The sequence below is a fragment of the Tenebrio molitor genome, chromosome 9 (assembly GCF_963966145.1).
Source record: "Tenebrio molitor chromosome 9, icTenMoli1.1, whole genome shotgun sequence".
Lineage (NCBI taxonomy): Eukaryota > Metazoa > Arthropoda > Insecta > Coleoptera > Tenebrionidae > Tenebrio > Tenebrio molitor.
Window position 1 is genome coordinate 904,080 of NC_091054.1, and position 23,319 is coordinate 927,398.

Consider the following 23,319-nt stretch of genomic DNA (forward strand, 5'->3'; position numbering starts at 1 on the left):
TATCAATAACCAACAGGATAATAAAATATGGTAGTATTAGAACAGTGTAAAGTTTGAATTTCCCGCCGTTTGACACGAATGACATTTGTCTATATTTAATCGGGACATAATTGAACATCTTTGTTTTCAGCAAATGGTGCTCTTAGATATTTGTTTCGAGAATAGGAATCGTTAAGTTATTCTACTTTTAATGTAAAACATTGCAAAGAAAGAAAAAACGAAAGATTTTTTGGCTCTAAATTTTAGGTTAGCTGTCAACATGCTCCAGTTAATCTACGCTTTAAAAAAGCACAACAATTGACGGTTTCCAACGCGCGATATTTGTAATTACAATTTTTATCGAGACAGAGCTATTTCTGCCATTCCACAGATAACTATGATGAAAATAGATCTAGAATCAATCCTCTGAGATGTCCTTATCGCATTTTGCAATGCATTAGATTGACACTCTATCTCAAACTTCAAAAAACAAAAATACAGAAACAAAATTAGAAGAAAGAGTTTTAGAATGAAGAATTAGATTTTTCTGAGAGTTTAGGAAAATTGATAATTTGTTAGATGTAACGTGTCATACTACAATACGAGATGGGGAAATTGTCCAACGAGGTCGTAGGCCGAGTTGGATAACCTGTCGAGTACCCAACAAGTTTTTATCTACTATCAATTATTATCGTAAGAAATAATAATAATACTCTGAAAGCACTATCATCATTCGATTAATGCAGCTAAGCAGACTGGGACGCGGTCAAAATTTGGATGGGCCACCCCGGAGGAATCTCGTACAGTGTAACTTTAGCACTTTACTAGTACGGTAAGGTATGTCATTACGACATGCAAATGAGTGTTGTAAAATCCGACTTTATGTGTTGGTAGTAGATACATATTCGAATAAGCCAGTTTCTGTTGACATCTATTCTGAGAAAACAAAACAAAAATCCTACCAAAGACAGTCCCAATTAGCTTGTTACTTTATTTTAGAATTAATGGGGCACAGCATCTAGGCCGGATTTTATTTTATCATTACGGATATTTAGTAATAACAATTTCTTTGCAAGCTTCTTAAGACCATTTGGGAATTATTTTTTTTAGACTATTTTTAAACATTATTTAGCTATTAAATTTTTCCATTGTTTTATGTATCGTCATAAAAATATTTTGGAACCGTTGGCTTGTCTCCAAAATTCTTATTTCACATCCAAAAATAACAAAAATCGTACTCTTTTTGCTATACTCCGTTCGCTTGACTAATAAAGTAGTCACGTGTACGATTTTCGCGGTCTCTAAATGAGTTCTTCCTATTAACTAGAACAAGCAAAAAGAGACTCTTCTAATGGAAAATATGAGAGCATTAAACATTTTTATATTCATTTCCATTTCCTTCTTTTCATTCACTCTTTCATTTACAGCTCAATCGGCACTTCCAACTTGTTTCTATTTAATTCCTTCAACTCCTTAAGCAAGTCGCAATTCCTTCGCAAACACCGCCACACGTTTGTGTGTTTTTGTTTAATTTCTGTCTTGTTCCGATGACATAAAATAGACTCTGATTGAAATTGTTCAAATATTGTGCGAGCAAAAGTCAATATCTGCTATTTGTCGTCTCAATAATGTCGAGAATCCGGCCAAACGTAATTGATTTCAATGGTTAAATAAAACTCGGAGTGGGCGAAAGTAAACAAAAAAAACTTAGAAAATAATATTACGCCTTCTCTTTAACACAATAGAGTTTTTGTCCACCTCTCAAAACTTCACCTTGTGCAAATGTCGCCGAGAGAAATGTCAAAAAGCATCGGGGAATCGAGCGGGGTTTGTCGTAGCTCGAGTCGTCAATACAGGAAACTGCACGCTATGACAATTATGTGACATTTGCAGCATAAAAAATCTACAATAGTTGCATATACTTAATCACAGTTGTTTGGAAACAGTCCGTAAAAGTGCAATTTTACGGTGGGAACGGGTAACAAACGCAACACACGACCATAACCTTACTTTCTGCGGAAAAATGCGTCTTCTAACAATTTTTTCCTCCATTTGCTTATCTCGAGAACTCGTTTGAGCGAGGTCGACATTTCCAATAAATTTCTGAACGACCTTCCCCATTGTGTTTTTTTCTCTATTTTGTTCGCTTATTTTCCCGCAGACACTTGAAATTCCACTCCTAATACCGTTAAAAATCCGAGTGTGGTGAACTTCCGTCAAGCGGTCACGTGTCACAAATGTCACTTTTGACATTTGGGCGACACTGCAGCCTGCACGTTCGACATATTAATTAGGTGTTTCCTCCATTACGACAGGCATAATATGCAAATGTCATCTACATAAGTGATCGCAATTGCTTGAATTGTTGCACTATGGTTAAATAAGTTGTAAATAAAATTCAAATGAAAGTTGCAGGTATTGAAAGTAAAATGTTATTTGTTAATGTTTATTTACATAACAGCGGCTCGCTAGTTTTACGCAAAAAGGTTAAATTTTCTCGCGGACATTTAAATCGAACCGTCTTAATTTATGCACATACTTGTCCGCTCCAAACTGGGTCAAAATGGCCCCGAAAAGACAATGGAGAACTTGTCACGTGTCAGATGCTTGTCGCAGCTTGACCCATGCGTTTTTGACATTTCGCGGTATCAGTGAAAAAACGAAAGGTCGGCTCAGTCAATCCGACTCGACGATAACAACGAAATTATATAAACGCGAGATTAACCGCTAGACCAGAAAACCCAAGGCTGGTTAGAAAAAAATTAATAATCGGTAAAAAATTTTATTCCGCTTTGTAGTGAGGCGACCTTACGGTTCTGGATGCGCGGTTTAAATGTCAAAATGACAGTTGGCGAAAGAACTGAACTTTCAATTTTATCAAGCTGTTTGAATGACAGTTGGAAAATGCGAGGTTACACTTTTGACATGCTTCTTCGGTACAGAAAGTCCAAAATTTGGTTTACTTTTTAAATATGCGTCCAAAGTATAACAAAATTCGTTTCTAACACAACTTTATACTGTATCTAGATCAAGCGATGTAAATTATTAGAATTTGATTTTTTTTATTTTGTTTTTCGACATAGTTATAACGGGAATCGAATAAAAAATGTGGCTGTATATTTGGGTATTTGGCATCGTTTCCAAAAGTGAGGTTAACAGTTAAGCAAATTATGTAACATGTCAAATTGATTGTTTTAAATTTTTGACATATGTCAAATGTCAATCTAGCAATTATTTTAAGTTTTATCGAGTATTTTAAAAACAAATTATATTGAAATTTCTGTAAATTATTTATTTATGCAGAGAATAATAACAAAATGCCAGGTTTTTTTTATTTAAGGCAACTATTATTAGTATACTGATTTTTTACGATATTTCAAATTAATGTAAACATAAAATAGGTGTAAATTCCATAAATTTTATAACCTGTCCAGTTTATTGTGAAACGAATTCTAAATTTTAATGTTTAAATTAAAAGTGTCACTTGGAATGACATTTCTCGTTTTTACCATGGGGACTAACCAGTTCCTACAATCTTGTCAAGCAAACATGATAGTTATTTTTCCTAGCTTATTATTGTCTTCACTTAATATAATTGTTCGCTTCAATATTGTTTTGCAGCAGCAATAATAAGACTTTTTTCTTTCAACTCACTACCTTCAAAATGACATTTCACAGTCAACCGTAGATTTCGTGCACATTCGCGCAAATGAAGCACTCGCTCGTGCCGCAAATAATATGCTCATGCGCGAAAAATCTCTTCTCGCACTCGGTTCGTAAATAACTATTATTTTATGACAACATCATGAGGATTATTCTCTACTGTAGCTGTAAACAGAAAAACAAATAATAAAGGAACAAACGCAATCAATTGAAAACTGTTATGTATTAACTCTTGTAAACCATACTTTATTGCTTATTGTGAAATGAATTGTACATTTTGCTATTTCCATTGGAACCTGTGCATAACTTTTAATCGTTTTTGCTGTACGGACTAACTAGTGTTTACAATACTATAAAACACTCAATCCATTATTTATTACGTAGTAAAACAATGTGTCAAACTCAAAAAATTAGTAAAAAAACTTGTTACACCATGTTAATAGTAGAAAGTAATAGGAAATAATTTTTGTATTGATAAACTAGTCTGTTGACCAAGTAGGTAATCGCTGTTCAAAAATCAAAAAACCATTGTGGTGCAAATAACACACATTTTTCATGACATTTCCTTTATCACAGTGACAGATAAGTCACTGCACCCCAATGGTTTTTTGATTTTTGAACAGCGTTTAGCTAAGTTTAGATACCTCACTGGCATAGGTTAGTTTTAATCCGTTCATTTTTAACTTAACCTCAAAAATGAAAACATGGATGAACTATACAGGGTTGTTATAAATGTTTATAACAAATCGTAGCGTGTTGAGGATATTGTCTATCTACAATACGTTGTGTACTTATGATATCTAAAAAAATATGTGATTAACTGGTTGCCTACAAGCAAGGGGCTCTTAAAAAATATTACATAAAATAAAAAATTGTCACCACAAGGTGATCTTGAAAATCATTCTTTTGTTGCCTTAACTAACGCATAACGTTGCAATGTTTACATTAAAAAATGATAAACAACGAAAACTGCAAAATTGACAAGTTCGAACTGTCAAATGTCATATTTACAAATTCAGAAGAGGCGAAAAATCTATAGGATATTTACATTGAAATAACAACCAACATTTATAACAACTGTTTATTTGCTTGGTTTTATTGACTTTTATGTTTCGCAAAAATTATTTCACCACGTTTAAATGACTAGGAATTTAATTTAAAAAAACAGAGAACAAGTACAATGAACTTAATTGAGAAGTAAGTTTAATTGTTGTAGCAAAGCAGATCAGTCAAAATGATTTCTTTATTTTTCCATTCCCTTCGAATCAATCAATGGATAAAATATGGATCTCAGGGATTTTTTCTAGCTCAGACAATGAAGATTTTTTTTCCTGCTATCTATTGTTAAAATTAGAAATTTTCAAAAATGTGTAACCTCAAACACTAGACCTTTGACAGCTACAGATATGATCAAGTAGGTACCATTGTTTATTTGATATACAAAGCAGCTCATTGGTTTAAAATCATTATTTACTGATTTTCGAAAATCAAAGTGCCAAAAAATTCAAATTTTAAGGTAAGATGTAAACTTAAAAGTCTCTTTAGCAGTGCAAGAGGTTACATTGATCAAGGGAGTGTACGTTTTTCTTTTCTTTTTTCTGACTTATAAAACAACATTATTTTGAAATTAATGGTATAATGTAATCAACAAAAAAAGAGATAAAGGGCGGCTATGAAAACAAAATTTCTAAAAACGTGGGCCCAAGTTAATCAACTGTCACCTGTCAATTTTGACATTTACTGGATTTTATTTAAAACATGATTTTCACTCAAAAAGAGAATAGAGGGGATTCAACATTCTATAAAGAGGTTTTCACGAGATAATCTAATATTTTCATAAAACAGGACAATACTGGGGAGAATGAACCACGTAGCCCAATCTATTTATCTTTAAACATGCAATTCATTTTTTTTCATGGAAACGATAGCAACTTTTAATTGTTTTACGTCATATAATGGTATGACCTTCAATGTTCATTTGATAAAACTATTATTTTGCATTAATTTGAAGGTCCTTTCGTTTAATTTAAATAAATTTGATATTTTTCTTGTTACACGAAAAACTCCCCCACTCGAGACAAAATAGTTGTTATTACATTTAATTTTCAGCTAACCTTGAAATTTTTTTCATGATTGAAAAAGATTATCTTTTAGATAAAACTAGAGAAGTAACTAAAAACAAAAAATACAACTTGTTTTAAGTTGGTGCTGGTCCCTTGGAAACCACAACAAGGACATTTTAGTTCTATACTGCGTTCACTTCACCAGTCAAGTAGTCACGTGCAAAGTAGGCATGATGAGTTGTCAAAGATGTTCCGCCTCTCGTTGCCACTGAAAAATAGACTCCAGAGGCGTAACATACGATATGCTGGTGGTCACGAAATGATGTTGAAGCTGTCTTCTTTGCAGCAATCGTGAAACGTTGGCAGCGAACGTTTCACTGAGCATTCTTTGCACACGCTCTCTTTCTTTCGTCGTCTCGTTTCTGTCAGCAAATCACGTGATTCTACCACTATGCAGCTCGAGTGAACAGAGTATAGAACGAGAAGTACGTTAGCACTTTTTTGAAAACTCAGCGATGTAAAAGCAGTCAGGTTCGATTGCAGCGCACATATTGAGATTCTCGTGCGGCAACCGTCATCCGTGCGTCACATCAACAAGACGGTGCACCCGCCGACAATGAACCTGATAACAATCCGCCCAGAAGCAGGAACTTTTCACAATGGCTTTGTACCAGACTGAGAAAGTGGGGGAGGCGTAGCTGGCTCCCAAACCGAACTGACCGACCTAGATTTTTACATTGCCATTCACCATATAACGGGAGAGCGCAAAATTCTTTAAAACTCGTTCCAATAATTCAGTTCAGTTTCACTCGATATCTTGTCGCACGCAGACCGCGGCTCCGAAATTTCACCGAAACGATGAGGGATAACAGTGCTGTGTTCTTGTGCGCGCCCTTGGTTTGACGTCAGACGTGGTAGGCAAGTCCCTAGGTACCTAGTCAGTCCTCGGAGGCCCAAATCCCCGGAACGGTACCCGCTCCGGTTACAGTTAGGCCAAGACGTGTCGGATTTTCGTCTCGCAGCGCTCCTCATGCAAATCGATCTTTTCGCGATTTTTAATTTAAAAGTCAAAACCGTTTCGTCACTGACTTTCTCTCCACGCCGGTTTCCGCCTCGGTGGGAAAACGACGAAACGGTTCCCGAGGAAAATGACAACGTCGCGCGAATATAGATTGAAAATTATCAAGTCGGGAAAACAGCGTTCGGGAATTTTTAAGCAGGAGTGCCACGCGTTGAATTTCAATTCCCCGCCGGCCAACTGGGGATTTTAGTATGCAGGGGTGGCGATTCCCACTCGAAAATTACTAGATTACGGACGATAGATCGATCATGCATCGCTAATGGCGTTTTCGAGAAAGTTATTGTGGCTATTACAAAATCTTTCACTTAGAAAGTGATATATTAACGTTAATACCAGCGTAGACATTAGACAAAAAAATGTAAAGGTCACAATTAATAGCGATTTCACGAAATGCGCTGGAATTCCAAGAAGGAATTTGTTGACGCGGTCTGGTTTCTGCACAAAATAACACATTTTCAAAACTATTCCACCGACTCAAAATTGTCTTCCATTAAATACTTAGTGAACAGTTACACCGCCAATCATGAAGAAAAAGCTTTGTACAATCTTTATTTTCCTGATTGTTTCCGTATTTTTAAACTTAAAAACTAAATAACAAACTTTTGATTGAATGGGAATAAAAGATTTGACAGTTCACTGTCACTTTCTAGAACCGACAAAAAGCAGTAAAACATGGCAAAAATATTAAAGACATTATTGTTCAAAATCATAATCTAGAGAGCTGCAGGCAAGTGCGTCAGTGAAAAGGACACTTTTATGCACGAGTGCCGTATAATATTTTTTCTACGATTATCTGCAAACAGAAAAACAATCAACATCAAAACACACAGCTAAAATTTGACGTTTCTAAAGTCAAAATGGCGAGACAATCTCAATTGTTTTCAATGCACTCTTGTAATTCGGTGCATAACGCTAGAGTGAAATAATGACATGCTACGGCACATTTTTACTTGTTTTCACTATTACCACAAACACATGTTTTACGCACTAAAGGTAGTGAGTTATAGTAGTTCTTGGCAGTCGTAGAAAACAACATTTACAAGAAATAAAATTTTTGCTAGGTTTAGAAGTAGACGGTTTTATTTCTCAACATCTTCTCTAAAACACTTGGTACATTTGGTACAATGAATTTTGAAGTGTTGTGATACCTTGACCTTGTACCCCCTGTACCTTTTTCCATATAACGAGTACCACAATGGCGCTGCGTGAATTTTGCAGAAAATATTTATGACAGCACTTATGAACATTGTTCTGATGGAAGGACACACTTGTTTAACAGTTCCTCTTTGATAGCATCGCATGGGAAATTAATTTCGCTCTCCTGTTGCACTCACGACAAGTAACAGATCAAAAGCACTCTAAAACACTGTTACCATTACATGTGAAGTAGGTGCAGACAATTTTTGGGGTGACAACTATGCACCACTCGCTCCATATTCCGTTGTTTTAACTGTAGGTGAAAGTGAAACTCAAGTTTCATCTGTTGTAATAAATCTTTGGAAGAATCTAACTTCCCTGGACATTATTAACTGTACATCTTTTTACTTTCAATAGAAAATAAGTTATTGCTTTGCCATAAAAGTAAATACAAATTTAATAACAGCAGAAATATACGACATACAGTTGGTTGCAAAAAAAAAGGGGAACTGTCAGAATTAAATTGACACATTTTTGCAATTTTTCCATAGTGTGAAACCTTCTTACGAGAGATAGGTTAGAATTAACGTCAAAATTCAATCACATTTTTAAAAATCACTTGATAGGTATTGTCAAGTAGACAATTAATTGACAAATCGACAAAACCAAATTTACATTACCAACTGTACTAATTTAAAAATCGTTACAAAATTTTTACAAATAATAATTTTTCAGCCAGTTGTATGTTTTTGAATGGTTTCTTAGTGAAAAATTCGTTCCGACTTGGAAACGTAAAAGTAAAACTAAAAATTAAAAACTGAGCAGATAAAAAAAGAAGACAGTGGTCAAAAATGTATTTTTTTGTTCGACGCTGTCAAAATTTGAGAAATTTCTCCTGTGTGAGCGGATTTTGATAAATGTCATAACTTGTCAAAACGAAACGTCAAGCTAACTTTAAAGATTTTAGGCGATTTGGAGCCTTTAGGGGGCTCGTCGAACGAAAAAACGTTGTATTCAACTCGTTCTTGTGTAAATTGGGCCTTTTTTGCCACTCATGCCAAAAAAAGCCCAATTTACACATGAACTCGTTCAATAAACTACTATCTATTGGCAGAGAGCAAGTAAAAACAATATGATTAACACAGCATATGCAACCGTACCAGAAGCTCACTGTTGACACAAGTTATTAACATTTATTAGTGCGTTATAGTGCTGTAATTAATAAACAAAACAAAAACTCTTTGAAACAATGGTATAAAATATCCGGTTGCTTTTTTATGTATACCTCAAATCGTCCTAGTAAACAGTTTAAACGAGAATACTGACATTTAACAAAGACATGTGATTCGAAACTATTTATTACATTTATTTAATTTTTTTTTTTTTGGTTTCAAAGTTTTTAAAATACAAAATTAACGCGAGTTTATTTTGAAATGATACGAACATTATTAAAAAGCTTATTTCTTTCTGATTAAACGGTGTGACATGTAGCCTGATTGTGTTGAAAGAAAATGTTAAAAGTCTACGTAATGAATAGGATGTCATAATTTTACGTAGCTAATCGTTTCACATTAAAACTGTTTAATTGAGGAAATAAAAATTTTGTAGACAGTTAAATGACACTTTAAACTAGTCATTCAATTGTTTTCTGACAATAAGAGTGTGCACTTAAAATTCGTGATCTTTTTTAATACATTGCAATAAAAACAATAAATCATAAAGCTAATCTATGCAAAGAAGATTGAATAATATTTTTCAGTTCATATTCAAGTATTTTCACTAAAACAAGACTTTAGAATTAGATCATAGAAGAAGCTCAAACTGTTCCGCGTTTACTTTCTGATTATAATGAATTCTATGGATGAAACCTTCTAACGCATTTCGCGAAATATTTGAGATTTCATTTTCAATACATTGTTCTAAATCACCCAAAGATTCTATCTGTTAATGTATACGTGATTCTTGAAATATTCCCACAAGAAAAAGTCTAGCTGGTTCAGACCGGTGGATCAAGCCGGCCATTCAATGGTTTCTCATCTATTTCACAGGAAATGTACAAAAGCACTACTTTTCAAAGAGCAAAATAAAGCATTGAAAATTTGCTCGAAATTGCCACTGAGTTGAAGTAATTGAGAAAAAAGAAAAAAGATACTGGAAATTTCTAGCAAATTTTCAATGCTTTAGATCTCAAAAACAAAAAGACTTACTAGAAAAAATGACATGCATTTCGATGACACCCTGTATATATTTTAATTTTATAAAACACAGTCAACATGGCCGGCATTACATTTGTCAAATTTAATCAAAATCATTACGTGAAAATAATCACATTAAAAACACAAACTAAAAAACTACATATTAGGTACATGTATTGCTGGTTGCATCTTAAGTTTTGTCAGGCTCATTATTACTCGTGAATCACCTTGTATATTAATCTACAATTGTGCCCATTTGCAACACCATTTAACTGGAACGTTGCCTCATCTGAGAAAACAAGGCTCTTAACAAAATTGTCTTCGTCACGGATGATCGTCGTGACTGTTCCACAGAAATGTAATCTTCTGTCAAAATCATCCTCATTTAATTCATGTAACTAGACTCGTAGCAGACGCTTATGCTTCTCCAGGACATCTAATAAAACGTTAAAAAAAATTCTTCGACATCCTAATTTTCACCGATTGTTTACACTACCAGTTTTATTATATCTCTTTAATGTTTCTGTTACTGTTGACTTTGCTAATGGGATTCTTGTCAGCGTGAGTGTCATTAGACATTAAACAGCGCACACGCTTCTTGACGACTTCGTTTTCTATCTTCAACACACGTATCAAAAAAAAATTAAATTCCTTCACCTTCCGTTAAATGATTTTTGTTGAAAATGTCAAAACTGGCAATCACCAATAGATTCCTCTTTCACATTTGACGTTTTCGCGTTGTTTTAGGTACTCGTAAAAAATTAAAAACTGTTAAGTAGTGAAGCCCTTTCAGCAGGACGCTTCCCTTTATATGTGCAACTCTGTATATGCAAGTTAAATCTTAATGCGACAATCATGATTGCGTGGAACACTCACACAACAAATAAAAATAATCATTTGTTTTAAAAAATGTTTCAAGCTTGGCAATGTTTCAATTCCATGAAAAAAGTATTGAGTGAACAAAGAACCAAAACCAAAATTTTTTATTTTTTTAAAAGACATTGTGACGTGAGCGTGATAAATAAGAGTAAACATTTATACCAATTGTTTTACTGATGCACTCGATGTATTTTTAAACAAAAATGTTGCGTTCCAATCAGTATTGTTCCACCTACACCCAGTATATTGTGAATGAAGTTTTGGATGTATCCCGACATTTTTATTCATTGATATCCATCCCGTCAAAGTATGTTCACTTTAAAAATCGTTACATCGGTAATTACTATTTATTATTATTATCTTGTTATAGTTATAAAATATTTGTCAACGCTGTAATAAAAATTAAAAAATGCAGGCGACATTGTTCCACCTACACCCAGTGCGTTGCAAATAAACTGTCATCTTAAAAAAACATCTCTGATTTATTTTTATTGAAAAATTCTGTTATTATTGCTTTTTATAAAACAGTGTAATTAAAAATCACAATCACCATCACGAAACGTAATTTGCAAAAAAGCGATAAAAGTTTTATGTATAGAGTAACGGACGAGTTAAAGAGTGAGAATTTATATTTTAAGAAATTTTTAAAAATTGTTCTTTTACTGAATTCGATCAGTGAAGTTAAGCAAAGTCTGGGGGGGTCAGCGTTTGGATGGGCGACCGCTGGAGAAACCGCGTTCCGATGCAACTTCAATACTTCATAAAGTCTGTCTCAATTCTAAATTTCTACCACCTGTTGAATTATGTTGGCAAAATAAAAATATTTCTAAATTGGGGATTGTTATAACCAAAGTTGGCAATATAATTATTTTATAAACATGAATCGAAAACAACGGCTAAAATGAAAAATGCTCTAGTAAAATGTTTCGAAAAGATAAAAAGGTTGCCACAAGTGCTTTTTCTTTATTGTATTGTAAAAACGAAAATTGACAGACAGAATGATAACCTCACAAATACAACCTAACACATTTTTCACAAAACAGTGTTGCCGATTGTATTTCTAACGTAGAATGCAGTGTTGGTGGAAATTTAGAATTGAAACAGACTATAGCTTCATTACACTCTGTAGTGTAATATACAGTAATGTCGCTCTTTTTTAATTAGCAGGGTCATATTTTTCTTTAACATGTTGCTAATGCATCTGCGATCATCTTGCAACGATAAACAACAGTAGTTGTTTCTTTAATTGTTGACATTTACGGTATATTTTGTGTGCTCGAGTCTTCCCCTCCGGTCGAATCCGGGCCCGGATCAACCTGTCAAATCCTCGATAACCAATAACCGCCAAAACTTGCATTTTACAAGTCGTAAACCGTCGACAATAGCACATTTCTGTTTTAATTGGCAATAACGCCAGTTATGCGCCGTAAATTTTTATGCTACACCTCATAACTCATTCGCACTTCTTGCGTGCAGATCGTCGCAGTCGAGAGAATGAGGTCGTTAGAGCTGTCAACTCCCTGGCAGGAAGAAGAAGATGTCGAAGTGGAAGACATCGAACTGGGCAAGCACAACATGAACGGCAGAGACGACTTGACCGAGTCCAGCAGCGACGAGGCCACCGGCAGGAAAAGACGGAAGCACGGAGGTAGGATGGACGCGCAGTGTACGACGTAAAATGTAGCTGTTTTTGGGTGTGCAGGGAGTGCCTCGAGCGGAAGCGCGTCCAGCGGGACGACGACGAGGAGGAGGAAGTCGTGCATCAGTGCGCGAGAGAGAAACTTAAGAAGACTGGAGAGCAACGAGAGGGAAAGAATGAGGATGCACTCGCTCAACGATGCGTTCGAGGTAAATACGATTTTTTCGAGACATATTGGATTTTGATGCGGACGCGGTACAGTTGCTTCGCGATAAGTCAGGCGCAGGGGTGGCCTGTGTGAAACTGACTTTCGAGGTAGCATGAACAACCGATGGAAGCGTGATTGCACGATCCTAACACAATGAATTGGAATTTCTTTTACAACATTTTTTCCCGACAACTATAACATCTCTTTTCTGCTTTCTGGGTTTCCGAAATTTCTTCTCAAACAATCAGAAAAATCTTGTCCAAAAAATTGTTACAAAACATCGAATTTCGAAATTATTTTTTCTTTCATGATGAGAAAACCTGGTTAGCTCTAAAACCAAAACGAACTGTTTTTTGCAAAAGAAACAATCCACCTCACTGCTTGTTCGCTACACAAATGATGTTTGACAAACTGTTTTGACAGCTCAAGAAGCTACGCGACACGTTACGGAAACAAAAGCAAAAGTACCAGGCCACTTAACCCCACATTTTGTCGAGCACTACCTAACTCCTTTTCAATGAAATTGAATTGACACAAGAGTAGGCCATGATCGTGTAAACAGCGCTGTAGATATGAAAGGTCCATAATTAATTAATATTAATCGATTGGATTAAGAATCAAATTTGCAAATTATACATATTTAAACGGGATTTAAACAAATATCATTTTAACTGTTGACATTGACAATAATTTATTGACATGCAGTACTGTAAATAAAGAAATATAAAAACACTGTAAGCAGGGTATACACATGGCTACCAACAGAAATTTGAATTTCCACAGCCACCTTTATACAAATTCAATTGAAATGGAGTTTACTTGTATGCTTTCAATGAATTACAAGATTTACAAAGTTCGGCGACAAAAAAAAAGGAGATGACATCATACCTATTACACAAAAGAAAAATTACGCTCTTCTTTGCACTTTTTTATAGTATGTATTCCGGACACGGAATCTTGGCCACAACTGACATTTAATTGACAAATATGTGTGAATTAGTCTTTATTGAATATAACCCAACTTTTGACTCGATAATGCCATTTCCCTTCTTTTTTGATGTCACAAGAAAAACTTCAAAGTGATTTTTAATAGGTAATTGTCATTTATTAATGGCACTAATGATTGGTTTACATCATTTTTTTTAGAAATGTCTAAAAAATGTTGGCCAAGATTCCGTGTCCGGAATAGTAATTACCAATTACTTACCTATTAACCTATTTTTAATGACCAAAAAATTGTAACTATTTTTGCACAAAAGTCGCTTTGACTTTTATTACTTTTATATTTTCTGTTGGTATTAAAGTAACTTAACACTTGTTGCTTGCCCTGCGCAAACCTTGTTTGTTAGTTTTTTGGTCCATTTTAGCATTGCTGATTTCAAAGGCAGTGTTACGTTTTTTACTGATAAAATTAAAGTAAGTCTTATTTGTTTTTGTCTTTGTAATTTTACCACGTAAATATTTATTGGATATAACCCATAACGGATCTGTCATTATGTGACTTTTGTAATGTAACTAAACTAAAGGTGCTTTTACACATCCACAGCTCACTTGATGAACATTTATATGAAATCAACCATACAAATACTTGTTTTTTTTTTTCTGAAATCCGGAAGAGTTGTAAATACATATACTAGAACATTTTAATAATTTAAAAGCTAATTCTTGCGTTGTATTTTCCAGCAACTGAGAGAAGTCATTCCGCACATAAAAATGGAACGAAAACTGTCCAAAATCGAAACACTAACCTTAGCCAAAAACTACATAATGGCATTAACGAACGTTATATGCGAGATGCGAGGCGAAGAAAAACACTACACGTAAGCACCCGTTCGATCCCTGTTACGCCACCACTGACCCCTGATTCCAGATTCCAAGACGTAGAAGACGACAGCACCGTAGAATTAGAAACAACCGAAGACAACACCAGAGAACAGAACAACAACTCCATGTTCCAGCAAAACCTCGAAAACCACCAAGAAAATGCGATGGTGAATTCTCGCTGAACCCACGTCCACGCCGCCGCCATGCATTTCACTTAAGCGACTTAGTTTTAAGGCATAAAATTGCAACAGCACTCAAGTGACCGATGCCAGAGTTGAGCGCGGCGGATGCGAACGTCGAGTCGCCCCAACAAAAATCGAATCGACTGAAATTCCGGCCAAAACGTGCGTTTCGCGGTCTTCAGCGTCAATTCGGGGTGGACTCGCGCGTGGCGCCCCCTGCGTCAACTTGATCGACTTTGAACGTGCATATCTGTATAGCATAGGCCTATGGGTGGTTGTTTTTCTTGATAAAGCAAATGTGATTTTATGTGCTTCCGTGTTGTGTCCGTGGATGATAGATGTATAGATAGTGTATATAACATATAACATAAATTTCTATATACAGACGTTCTAGTACGTAAGGAAAATGCGCTACATAAAAGACATTTATTTTTAAACAAACATAAAGGATGTGTTAAATTATTTTATATAAAATGACATAACTACCTTGACTTATATATAAAGTATGTACCTAGATATGTAAGATAAACGGACTGTGTCATCGTATTTGTTCGAGACTTTCAAACCGCCACCTTTGACGTGGAAGTTGCAAACACTTCCGTACGAGACTCGAACTGACACGAACAAAGTTACCTAAACGAGGTTGGACCCTCAAATACTCTAAAGCTATGCTCAAGAATGAATTGTTCTGAACATGCGCAAACTGTCCATCGACTGTCATCCATAGATTAGAACCGACTTTCTCTCAAAGTGGACAGTTTGTGCGGTCTGAATGGAAGCGATTTGAAGCATGAAGTTCCAAATGCAAATGTGATATTGTAGAAAACTTGCACAAGTTTTAGTTACATAAATATAATATATATTTTATGACATGTATTAAGTGTATTCTTGTAAAAATATTACAGATCATGGAAAATACATCAAATATGTATAAACTATCAAATAAAACCGTCAGGAACCTTGCAATCTCTCTATTTCCATCCCAAATTCAAACGTCAATTCCTAGCTTCTCTTTGTTTGCAACCTGTCAAAATTTGACATATCAACACCTACTAGATAAAGTGCAAATCGCCGAGTCGTACCCAAAATGAGATCCTGCTTGTCCCTCAACTGCTCATGGACCTCCTCCAGAGTCTGATTCGCGTCCATCACTAAGACAGGAATCGTATTGGTGCTGCTCCTGATGAGCCACTCCTCATGGCTCTGATGCAAGTCCTTCAGGTAATCCAACGAGATTCCTTTCTCCTCGGGGCGCCCCCTGGCCTTGATCCTCTCGTACACGACTTCAGGGGAGCTCCTTAAATATACTAAAACATAATAAAACTCAATCCTGACTCACCACCACTCACCAATCAGATCTAGACTAATGTTAATGTTGTTGTGTATCCATTGGTACCACTGGTCCAGCACCGCATAATCTGGGTCACTCAAAAAGCCACTTTTGTGTGCCAACTCCACAAAGCAAAACCTGTTATTCTGAACTGACCTCTCAAATATCTGCACAGTCGTGTCGGGTCTTGTGGGTTTGGACGTTTGTACTTTGAGTCTGGTCAGTTGGACATAAGTTTGGAAGACTTTGAGCCACTGGTGTATATTTGAGTACATGAGTTCGAGCAAGTTGTTGCCGTTGACGTTGCGCCACCACTCGATGGGTTCCTGTGACGGCAATTAATAAATGTGTGGGGGCCCTCGCCTACCTTTAATTTACCCTGTAAGTTTCTATGCCTGAGAAGCTGTTGAAGTATTCGATGAGGGTTGATTTGCCGGCGCCGATGTTGCCCTCGACCGACACGCGGAAAGGGCGCTTGGCACACGGGGTCTCCATCCGAGCGGGGCCTCTCCTCTGGTGAGATCTCTTGGAAGATTTGGAGCTGCGACCGGGATGAAGGTCAGAATTAGCGCGAATGCGTTATCGCGGACTCGCTATCGACTTTGACCGCCGAGATATCTCGGAGTTGTGAAGTGAGTATGTCAGACGCTGGTGAAGATTTGGGTCATGCTAACTGTTTAGAATTGAAGGAAAGTGCAACAAACGGTGCTGTTTGAAGGACTTGTCAAAACATTACAAACATCGGCAGCGTCATAACCTAACTTTTTTGCCAACTGGTACTGGCAGGTAGTCGACAGATAATGTGGTGGTTTGGTGGCAGGACTAATCACCTACCTGAGGCCACGGGTGAGTGTTGTTCCATTACAAACACATCTTCCACACGAGATTAATCTGGTTAGCATCACGTCAATTTGACAAGTGACACAAAGTAAACAGCGTTTGAATTTAATAAATTTAAAGATGGATTAATTGTTAATTGTAATGTCCTGGACGCACTTTTTACTGTCGCAATTTTTTATCTACATCTCCTGTACCAAGTGGGATCTGAAAAACTTTATTTCGGCATCGGTATCACTGATCTTTGACGTCATCATGACCAATCACAATTCGACAGCTAACTTCACTGCCGTGGAATTTTTTGTTTCATTATTTTGTAGTACATTTTTACAGTAATTTACGTTTTCTTCTAATCGATAGGGGAATATCTCATTGCTTTTTAATTTTTACCTTAGAAAATTAATTTGTTTTTCAAATTACCCGCATTTCATTTTTCAAACTAATTGCTAATTGAAATAATGCCAAGAAAGTGAAAGCTGAGCAAAATGTAGGTCCAACACAATGAACAAATGTATAAATAAATAACATGTTATACATTTCGTAAGCCCAGGCATGTTTAGTAACGTGTGGACATGTTTATCAAGTTATATCAATAACAAGAAGTAAAAATAATGTAGGTAGGTATCGGTCTTTTCTTTCAATTTTGATTTCTTCTTTTAACGTGGGCTGCACCATTTTAAAACAGGAATTTTATTCTAATACTATGTATTGGGTGATTCAAAATGATTGTGGATACTAGCTATTCAGAAAACTCCCGTGACATTTGCTGTCATTTGCATTTTTATATGTAAATTTTTTAGTTTACTATTTCATAAGTACTAACCACCTAATATTTTAACTGGCTGTACATAGGACCTAATCATCCTATTACCGACCCAAATTTCAAAAGATTATCATTAATTATATCATTTTGAGAAACTCGAAATGTCAAAAATTTCGGGAGTTTTAGTAAATATGGCAACTATGTACGAAAATATATGTGGCAGCTGTGTGGGTAGGGTGGAGTTGACATTTGTATGACATTTCATAGGCGTGCATTTGTTTTTTTTTTATAACATTACACATTGACGTGACAAGTTTCAAAATTGCACGACTCTAAACTGTCAAAGAAATGTCAACTCTATCCTAAATTTTCGTACATAGTTCAAATTTAACGCTAAATGTTGCACCTTATGAGGAAATTACTTTCTTCGAAAATATAATGGACTGTCTAGAAGCCCTGCGTATAGTCGTTACAGGTGCAATTACTTTTCTTTTACAACGATGATAGAACAACCAGTTCACACTTTGTTGGGCAACTCATTATTATTAGATTTCTTCACGTTGAAAGTGTTAGAGACTCGTTGAAATTCTTTTAGACTTTCGCAACAAGTTGAGGAAGAAGCTCTGTCAAAGGCGCAAGTGTTCTACTAGTGTCAAAATTTTGGGCAAAGCTAGTCCCACGCAAAATGCCTATGAATTTCGCTTGGTGAGATCAATGACCACAGCAATGATTATTATCCAGAAACGAAGAAAAAATTTAAATTTGTTGCATGATGCTTTAAAAAACGAAGCAATATGCTCTGGCATCTTCCCAAATGTATTTATTCCAACAGGCTGTCTATTGCCATTTCTGTATCTAACAAAAATCGTCCGTGTTTGAATTGTTTTATCGATCAAGGCCTCCAGAAGTTATAAAAAATTCTCATGAAACATTTATTCTTTGTTTCTTATAACAGAGAGATATCAAAGGTTCGCTGTGCGTAGAAGGACAGTGATAACAGTGCCATCGATCATTATAAACACCAATTACATCTTTTCTTTTTCTCGAAATTAGTGATTTAAAAAAAAGTCATACTCAAACAAGTTGCATCATAGTCTAGTTGTGTCATTCGCAACACTCATGTTTTTAAATATCTTTCAGAGGACGTCCATTGTTCGATATTGTTAAATTCCCAATTTGCATGTAAAGGTCAAGCAGTATTTTGAATGTATTTCCATCACTTTTCCTTTATCGAGAACCACTTCTGCACATTTTAGACAAATTCGATTTATGCTTCTACAGGGCCCTCCGCCCCCGGCTGCATGGACGTGATGCTGGACTACAGCCAAGACGGCATCTTCGTGCGTCTCTACTACCCCACCAACAACAACAAAACCGATTCGGTAATCCTGCACACTTTCACAAACAGAGAACTAACCAAATCCATTCCTAGAACAACTCGAATCGGTGGTTGTCCTGGATCCCCGACGACAATTACATCATCGGTATCGCGAAAGTACTGATGAGCTTCACCTTTGTGATCCGATTGGCCTTTTGGTGGTCTTGTAAGTGCTCCATTGGTCCGTAGACCACAACTAATGTCGAATTCGTAGCTGGTGTCATTCCAGTAATTTATGGAGGTAGAGCAAAGGTGGACAAAAAATTGAAATGTATTGTGTTGTCGCACGGGTTAGGGGGTCACAGGTCGTTGTACAGCAACACTTGTTGCGAGCTAGCGTCCAGGGGGTTTTTAGTGGTGGCGCTGGAACACAGGGATGGGTCTGCGTGCTATTCGTACTACTACAAGTCGAAAAAGGACGCCCAGAATAGGGTTAGGACGGAAGTAGAATACGAACCGTTTGCTTTGGGGGAGAAACACCACAAGCAGAGGAAGAGACAGGTGGACTATAGGGCGAAAGAGTGTGGCAAGGCTGTGGAGTTTCTCGTTCAACTTAATAACGGAACGGTACCTCATAACGTAATCAGTGATGTACCCACGAAGCGCCAGATTGACTTCAGACTGGAAGATTTTGTGGGGAAGCTAGATTTGGACAGTTTTACAATGGCGGGACACTCGTTTGGGGGCGCCACCGCACTCCTAACTCTCTCACAGAGACCAGAACTCAAGTAAAATGCCAGCACTTGATTCAAGATATCTCAAAAGAATGATATATCAACTCGACGCCATTTTGCCGTTCAAAACCGGTGCCAGGTCGCCAGATGTCGCCATAGTAGGGAGGGACTGTCAAGCTGACAGCATTCTGACAACTTCGTTGGTGTTGGGGTTCTTGCATTTAATTTTCAAAAATGCAATTTTTTTCTACCTTTGCAGAACTTAGAAAAGCTCCCAGAGTGGAGTAAAGCGTGTGGAACTACATTATGGATCAAAAGATTTTGGGCCGTGTCACGACACCGTTATTAAAGTGCCGTTAACTAAAGTCGTGATTAAAGTAAACATAAAACGATATACCTAGATTTATGCATTATGCAATTATAACCTGCCAGAATAAAGAGATGAATTCGTCACGATCGTAATTTAATAAGGGTATCGTAATACGGCGCTATATCTGGCACCCGACATTTTTGTAACAAACTCTTACGCTACATTTGAAAGTAAAATGAAAATTTGAAAAAAAAGGAACACATTACTTGAAATTTTATTCAAAATCCAGCAACAAAAAATTCACTCTCGTAGAACATGAAAAAGCATTGACGAAAGCAATCATGTCGTTTCTCGTTTGTAATCACAAGGATGTGTTTTTCTTGCCAAAAAGAGGCCAAAAAACGAACTGCCATCACAAGCTTGCAAAACTTATTTATTAACTTAACCCATTGTATCAATTTTTATTAAAAAATAACATTTTTCTTAGCTTTCTCATTGTTTCACTTGACATTTGACAGTTCAGTGACAGTCCCCGAAATGTCACATCTGGCGTTCGTTTTTAAATCACGTAGTTGCAGGTATAAGTTGACATACCGTTCTTTTGCGATATCTTGACTTGATCCAATGTGGAAACTAAAGAGAACTGTTGCAGACAAGGTGTTTTACTCGATCCCTGGATGTATCCTATCAAAAATGACAAACTAGACGAGAAGCTAGAGCAACCGATGATCTTCATCAACACCCAAACATTCCACATTGCATCCAACACCCAAGCCATGTCGCAATTTTTGACTGGTAGTCACAGATCCATGTACACCATTTTGTAGGAACATTGTTTACCTTAAGTTGGCAGTTGGTACAACTTTTCATTGCAGGCATACCACTCACGAGAGCCAAACGGACACTGTTCTCTTAGTGGGGTACTGGTTGAACTGGTTTATGAAGAAGTTGGAACCTTCAGTGGGTCTCAAAATTAACAACTCTCTCATTCTCGAGTTTTTGGAGAATTATGTTGGCAGCCCTTGCGACGTTGCAGATTGTAAACAGTATCTCGAGGAGCAAAGGGTCAACCTGGAGGTGGGACTCACCAAACCGTGGGCGTAGTTTTATTGATAAGTGGAGTCCGGATATAGTGAACTTGAAATATGCGTAAAAACTGGTTCACTATATCCGAGGTTCACTAAAAAGGAAAATAAAATTTCTCATGTTGATTATACGTCTAACATATTATGTATGTATTTTAACCGGTTACATTTAGATGAAGTAAGTTTATTTTCATGTGTATTTATTAATTATGTAGTAAAAAAACACATATGTTATGTATGTACATTATGTATTATAAACTACTTAAAATAGTCGGATATTTAGTTTGTACATGAATGCTAGAAAAAGTAAAATGTTATTTTTGCCTCACACGGCAAAAAATGGGTTCAATGGCCGGAACTTTTACTATACCTGAATTCAATTGACCCTATACAATAACTCACCGCAATTTGGTTCGAATCGGCGACAAGAAATTTTTCGAAAAAAAACCATGAAGCTCTACCTTCTATCTAATTTGCACCCGGAAAAAACATTTAAACAGCCGTAGCTCCCTTATTAAACATAATATGACAATGAATTATACACCGCTGGATTCCTCTGTTCAATGCGCTTCTCTTGAATCAAAAAAATTACCTCGCTTTTTTCGTTTAAGAGAAATTCACAAAAAACCAAAAAACTCATATTTTTGCCTATTTTTGGCTCCCACACCAACAAATGGGGTCTATGGCCGGAACTTTCCTTATGCTTGAATTCAACTCACTCTAAACAATAACTCACCGCAATTTCGCGAAGAAATTTTTTTTCGAAAAAACCAACGACCACTACCTTCTATCTAATTTGCACCCGGAAAAAACATTTTATTACCACCTTCTAAGTAAATGACACTTTATAGGTATTTGTGGTAACCATGATAGAAAGAAGACTGGTATACCCACTCACCGCCATTTTGAGAGCCAAATTTGGGACCAGCTGGAGCCCGCAAAATAGTTCATAAAAATTCGCTAGATGGCAGTGTCTGTTTCGGGGACTGCCACTATTGAACTTTGTACGTTAAATTTTAAAGTTTCAAATATTAGACAATTTTGATTTTTGCTAAAAATGAAAAAGTGTGTGCTTTGTGGCAATATAAAATCTATAAATATGGATATATCCTTATTCAAAACTCATAAATGACAGTCCCTCGCAAGGTTGGTAGAACTGACTAATTTGTATAATAGGTTGCCTCGTTGAAAATTGCGGGGCGGGGGGGAAAGTAACTCGTGACGTAAAATCAACCCAGAAATTTTGGGTGTTCGAATAGAACCCAAGGTTTATAAGCTCCGTGGGGTTTATTGGGAGGCTTTTTGGGCTTTATTCTAGCGATGGAACACCTAATGCATGATCGACAGACTCTGTTGTAAAAGTTTAGTACACTGTGACGTCACGAGTAACTTTTGCGGGGGGAAAAAATTCAGACTATTGCTTTAAATGGCAACGAGGCAACCTATTATACAAATTAGTCAGTTCTACCAACCTTGGTCCCTCGCAAGGTTGGTAGAACTGACTAATTTGTATAATAGGTTGCCTCGTTGAAAATTGCGGGGCGGGGGGGAAAGTAACTCGTGACGTAAAATCAACCCAGAAATTTTGGGTGTTCGAATAGAACCTAAGGTTTATAAGCTCCGTGGAGTTTTTTGGGTGGCTTTTTGGGATTTATTCTAGCGAAGGAACACCTAATGCATGATCGACAGACTCTGTAGTAAAAGTTTGGTACACTGTGACGTCACGAGTAACTTTTGCGGGGGGAAAAAATTCAGACTATTGCTTTAAATGGAAACGAGGCAACCTATTATACAAATTAGTCAGTTCTACCAACCTTGGGTCCCTCGTACATACAGCGCCATCTAGTAGTAACTTTTGAAGCTCACACCTGGGGTGCTTTTTTGACACGCTTATTTATTAGAGAAGTATAGGGAAGTGGGCGTACCAGTTCTTATGTATATCGTGGTGGTAACCACAGACCATCAACAGAATTAAGACTTTCAAAACCTGTATAAAACATGGGAGACACTGACAACACTAGCGCTGCTCTAGCGTTAGGCCAAACTAAATTACCGAATTTACTCGTTAATTCGATCGGGAAGTTCCGTTTAA

The 23,319-nt window shown here is 36.4% G+C and overlaps 3 protein-coding genes across 11 annotated transcripts in view; 2 read left to right on the forward strand and 1 right to left on the reverse strand.

Annotated features, from left to right (window-relative positions):
• dimm (dimmed) overlaps positions 1–15,816 on the forward strand; it is a 54,397-nt gene extending 38,581 nt beyond the window's left edge. For 6 of the 9 annotated variants that reach the window (XM_069057214.1, XM_069057216.1, XM_069057222.1 and 3 more), the window contains 4 exons: positions 12,474–12,645; positions 12,700–12,845; positions 14,528–14,664; positions 14,715–15,816. In XM_069057214.1, coding sequence (XP_068913315.1) covers positions 12,474–12,645; positions 12,700–12,845; positions 14,528–14,664; positions 14,715–14,850 — 591 coding nt within the window. In that variant the 3' untranslated portion in view covers positions 14,851–15,816. Of the gene's footprint in view, positions 1–6,465; positions 6,636–12,473; positions 12,646–12,699; positions 12,846–14,527; positions 14,665–14,714 lie in introns of those variants that run through there. The other 3 variants (XM_069057219.1, XM_069057220.1, XM_069057221.1) reach the window with 3 other exon arrangements.
• On the reverse strand, positions 15,709–17,380 carry LOC138137700 (deoxynucleoside kinase-like). The gene is made up of 5 exons (XM_069057213.1): positions 17,015–17,380; positions 16,559–16,721; positions 16,200–16,506; positions 15,933–16,157; positions 15,709–15,874 (listed from the first exon to the last, which is right to left on the reverse strand). Exons 1-5 carry the CDS (start codon positions 17,080–17,082, stop codon positions 15,846–15,848), a joined length of 792 nt encoding a protein of 263 aa, XP_068913314.1. The 5' UTR covers positions 17,083–17,380; the 3' UTR covers positions 15,709–15,845.
• On the forward strand, positions 16,672–21,501 carry LOC138137699 (platelet-activating factor acetylhydrolase-like). The gene is made up of 7 exons (XM_069057211.1): positions 16,672–16,812; positions 16,870–17,026; positions 19,062–19,162; positions 19,213–19,324; positions 19,373–19,886; positions 20,795–20,965; positions 21,018–21,501. The coding sequence occupies exons 2-7, from the start codon at positions 16,981–16,983 to the stop codon at positions 21,244–21,246; spliced, it is 1,173 nt and encodes a 390-aa protein (XP_068913312.1). The 5' UTR covers positions 16,672–16,812; positions 16,870–16,980; the 3' UTR covers positions 21,247–21,501.
• The last annotated feature ends 1,818 nt before the right edge of the window (positions 21,502–23,319 follow it).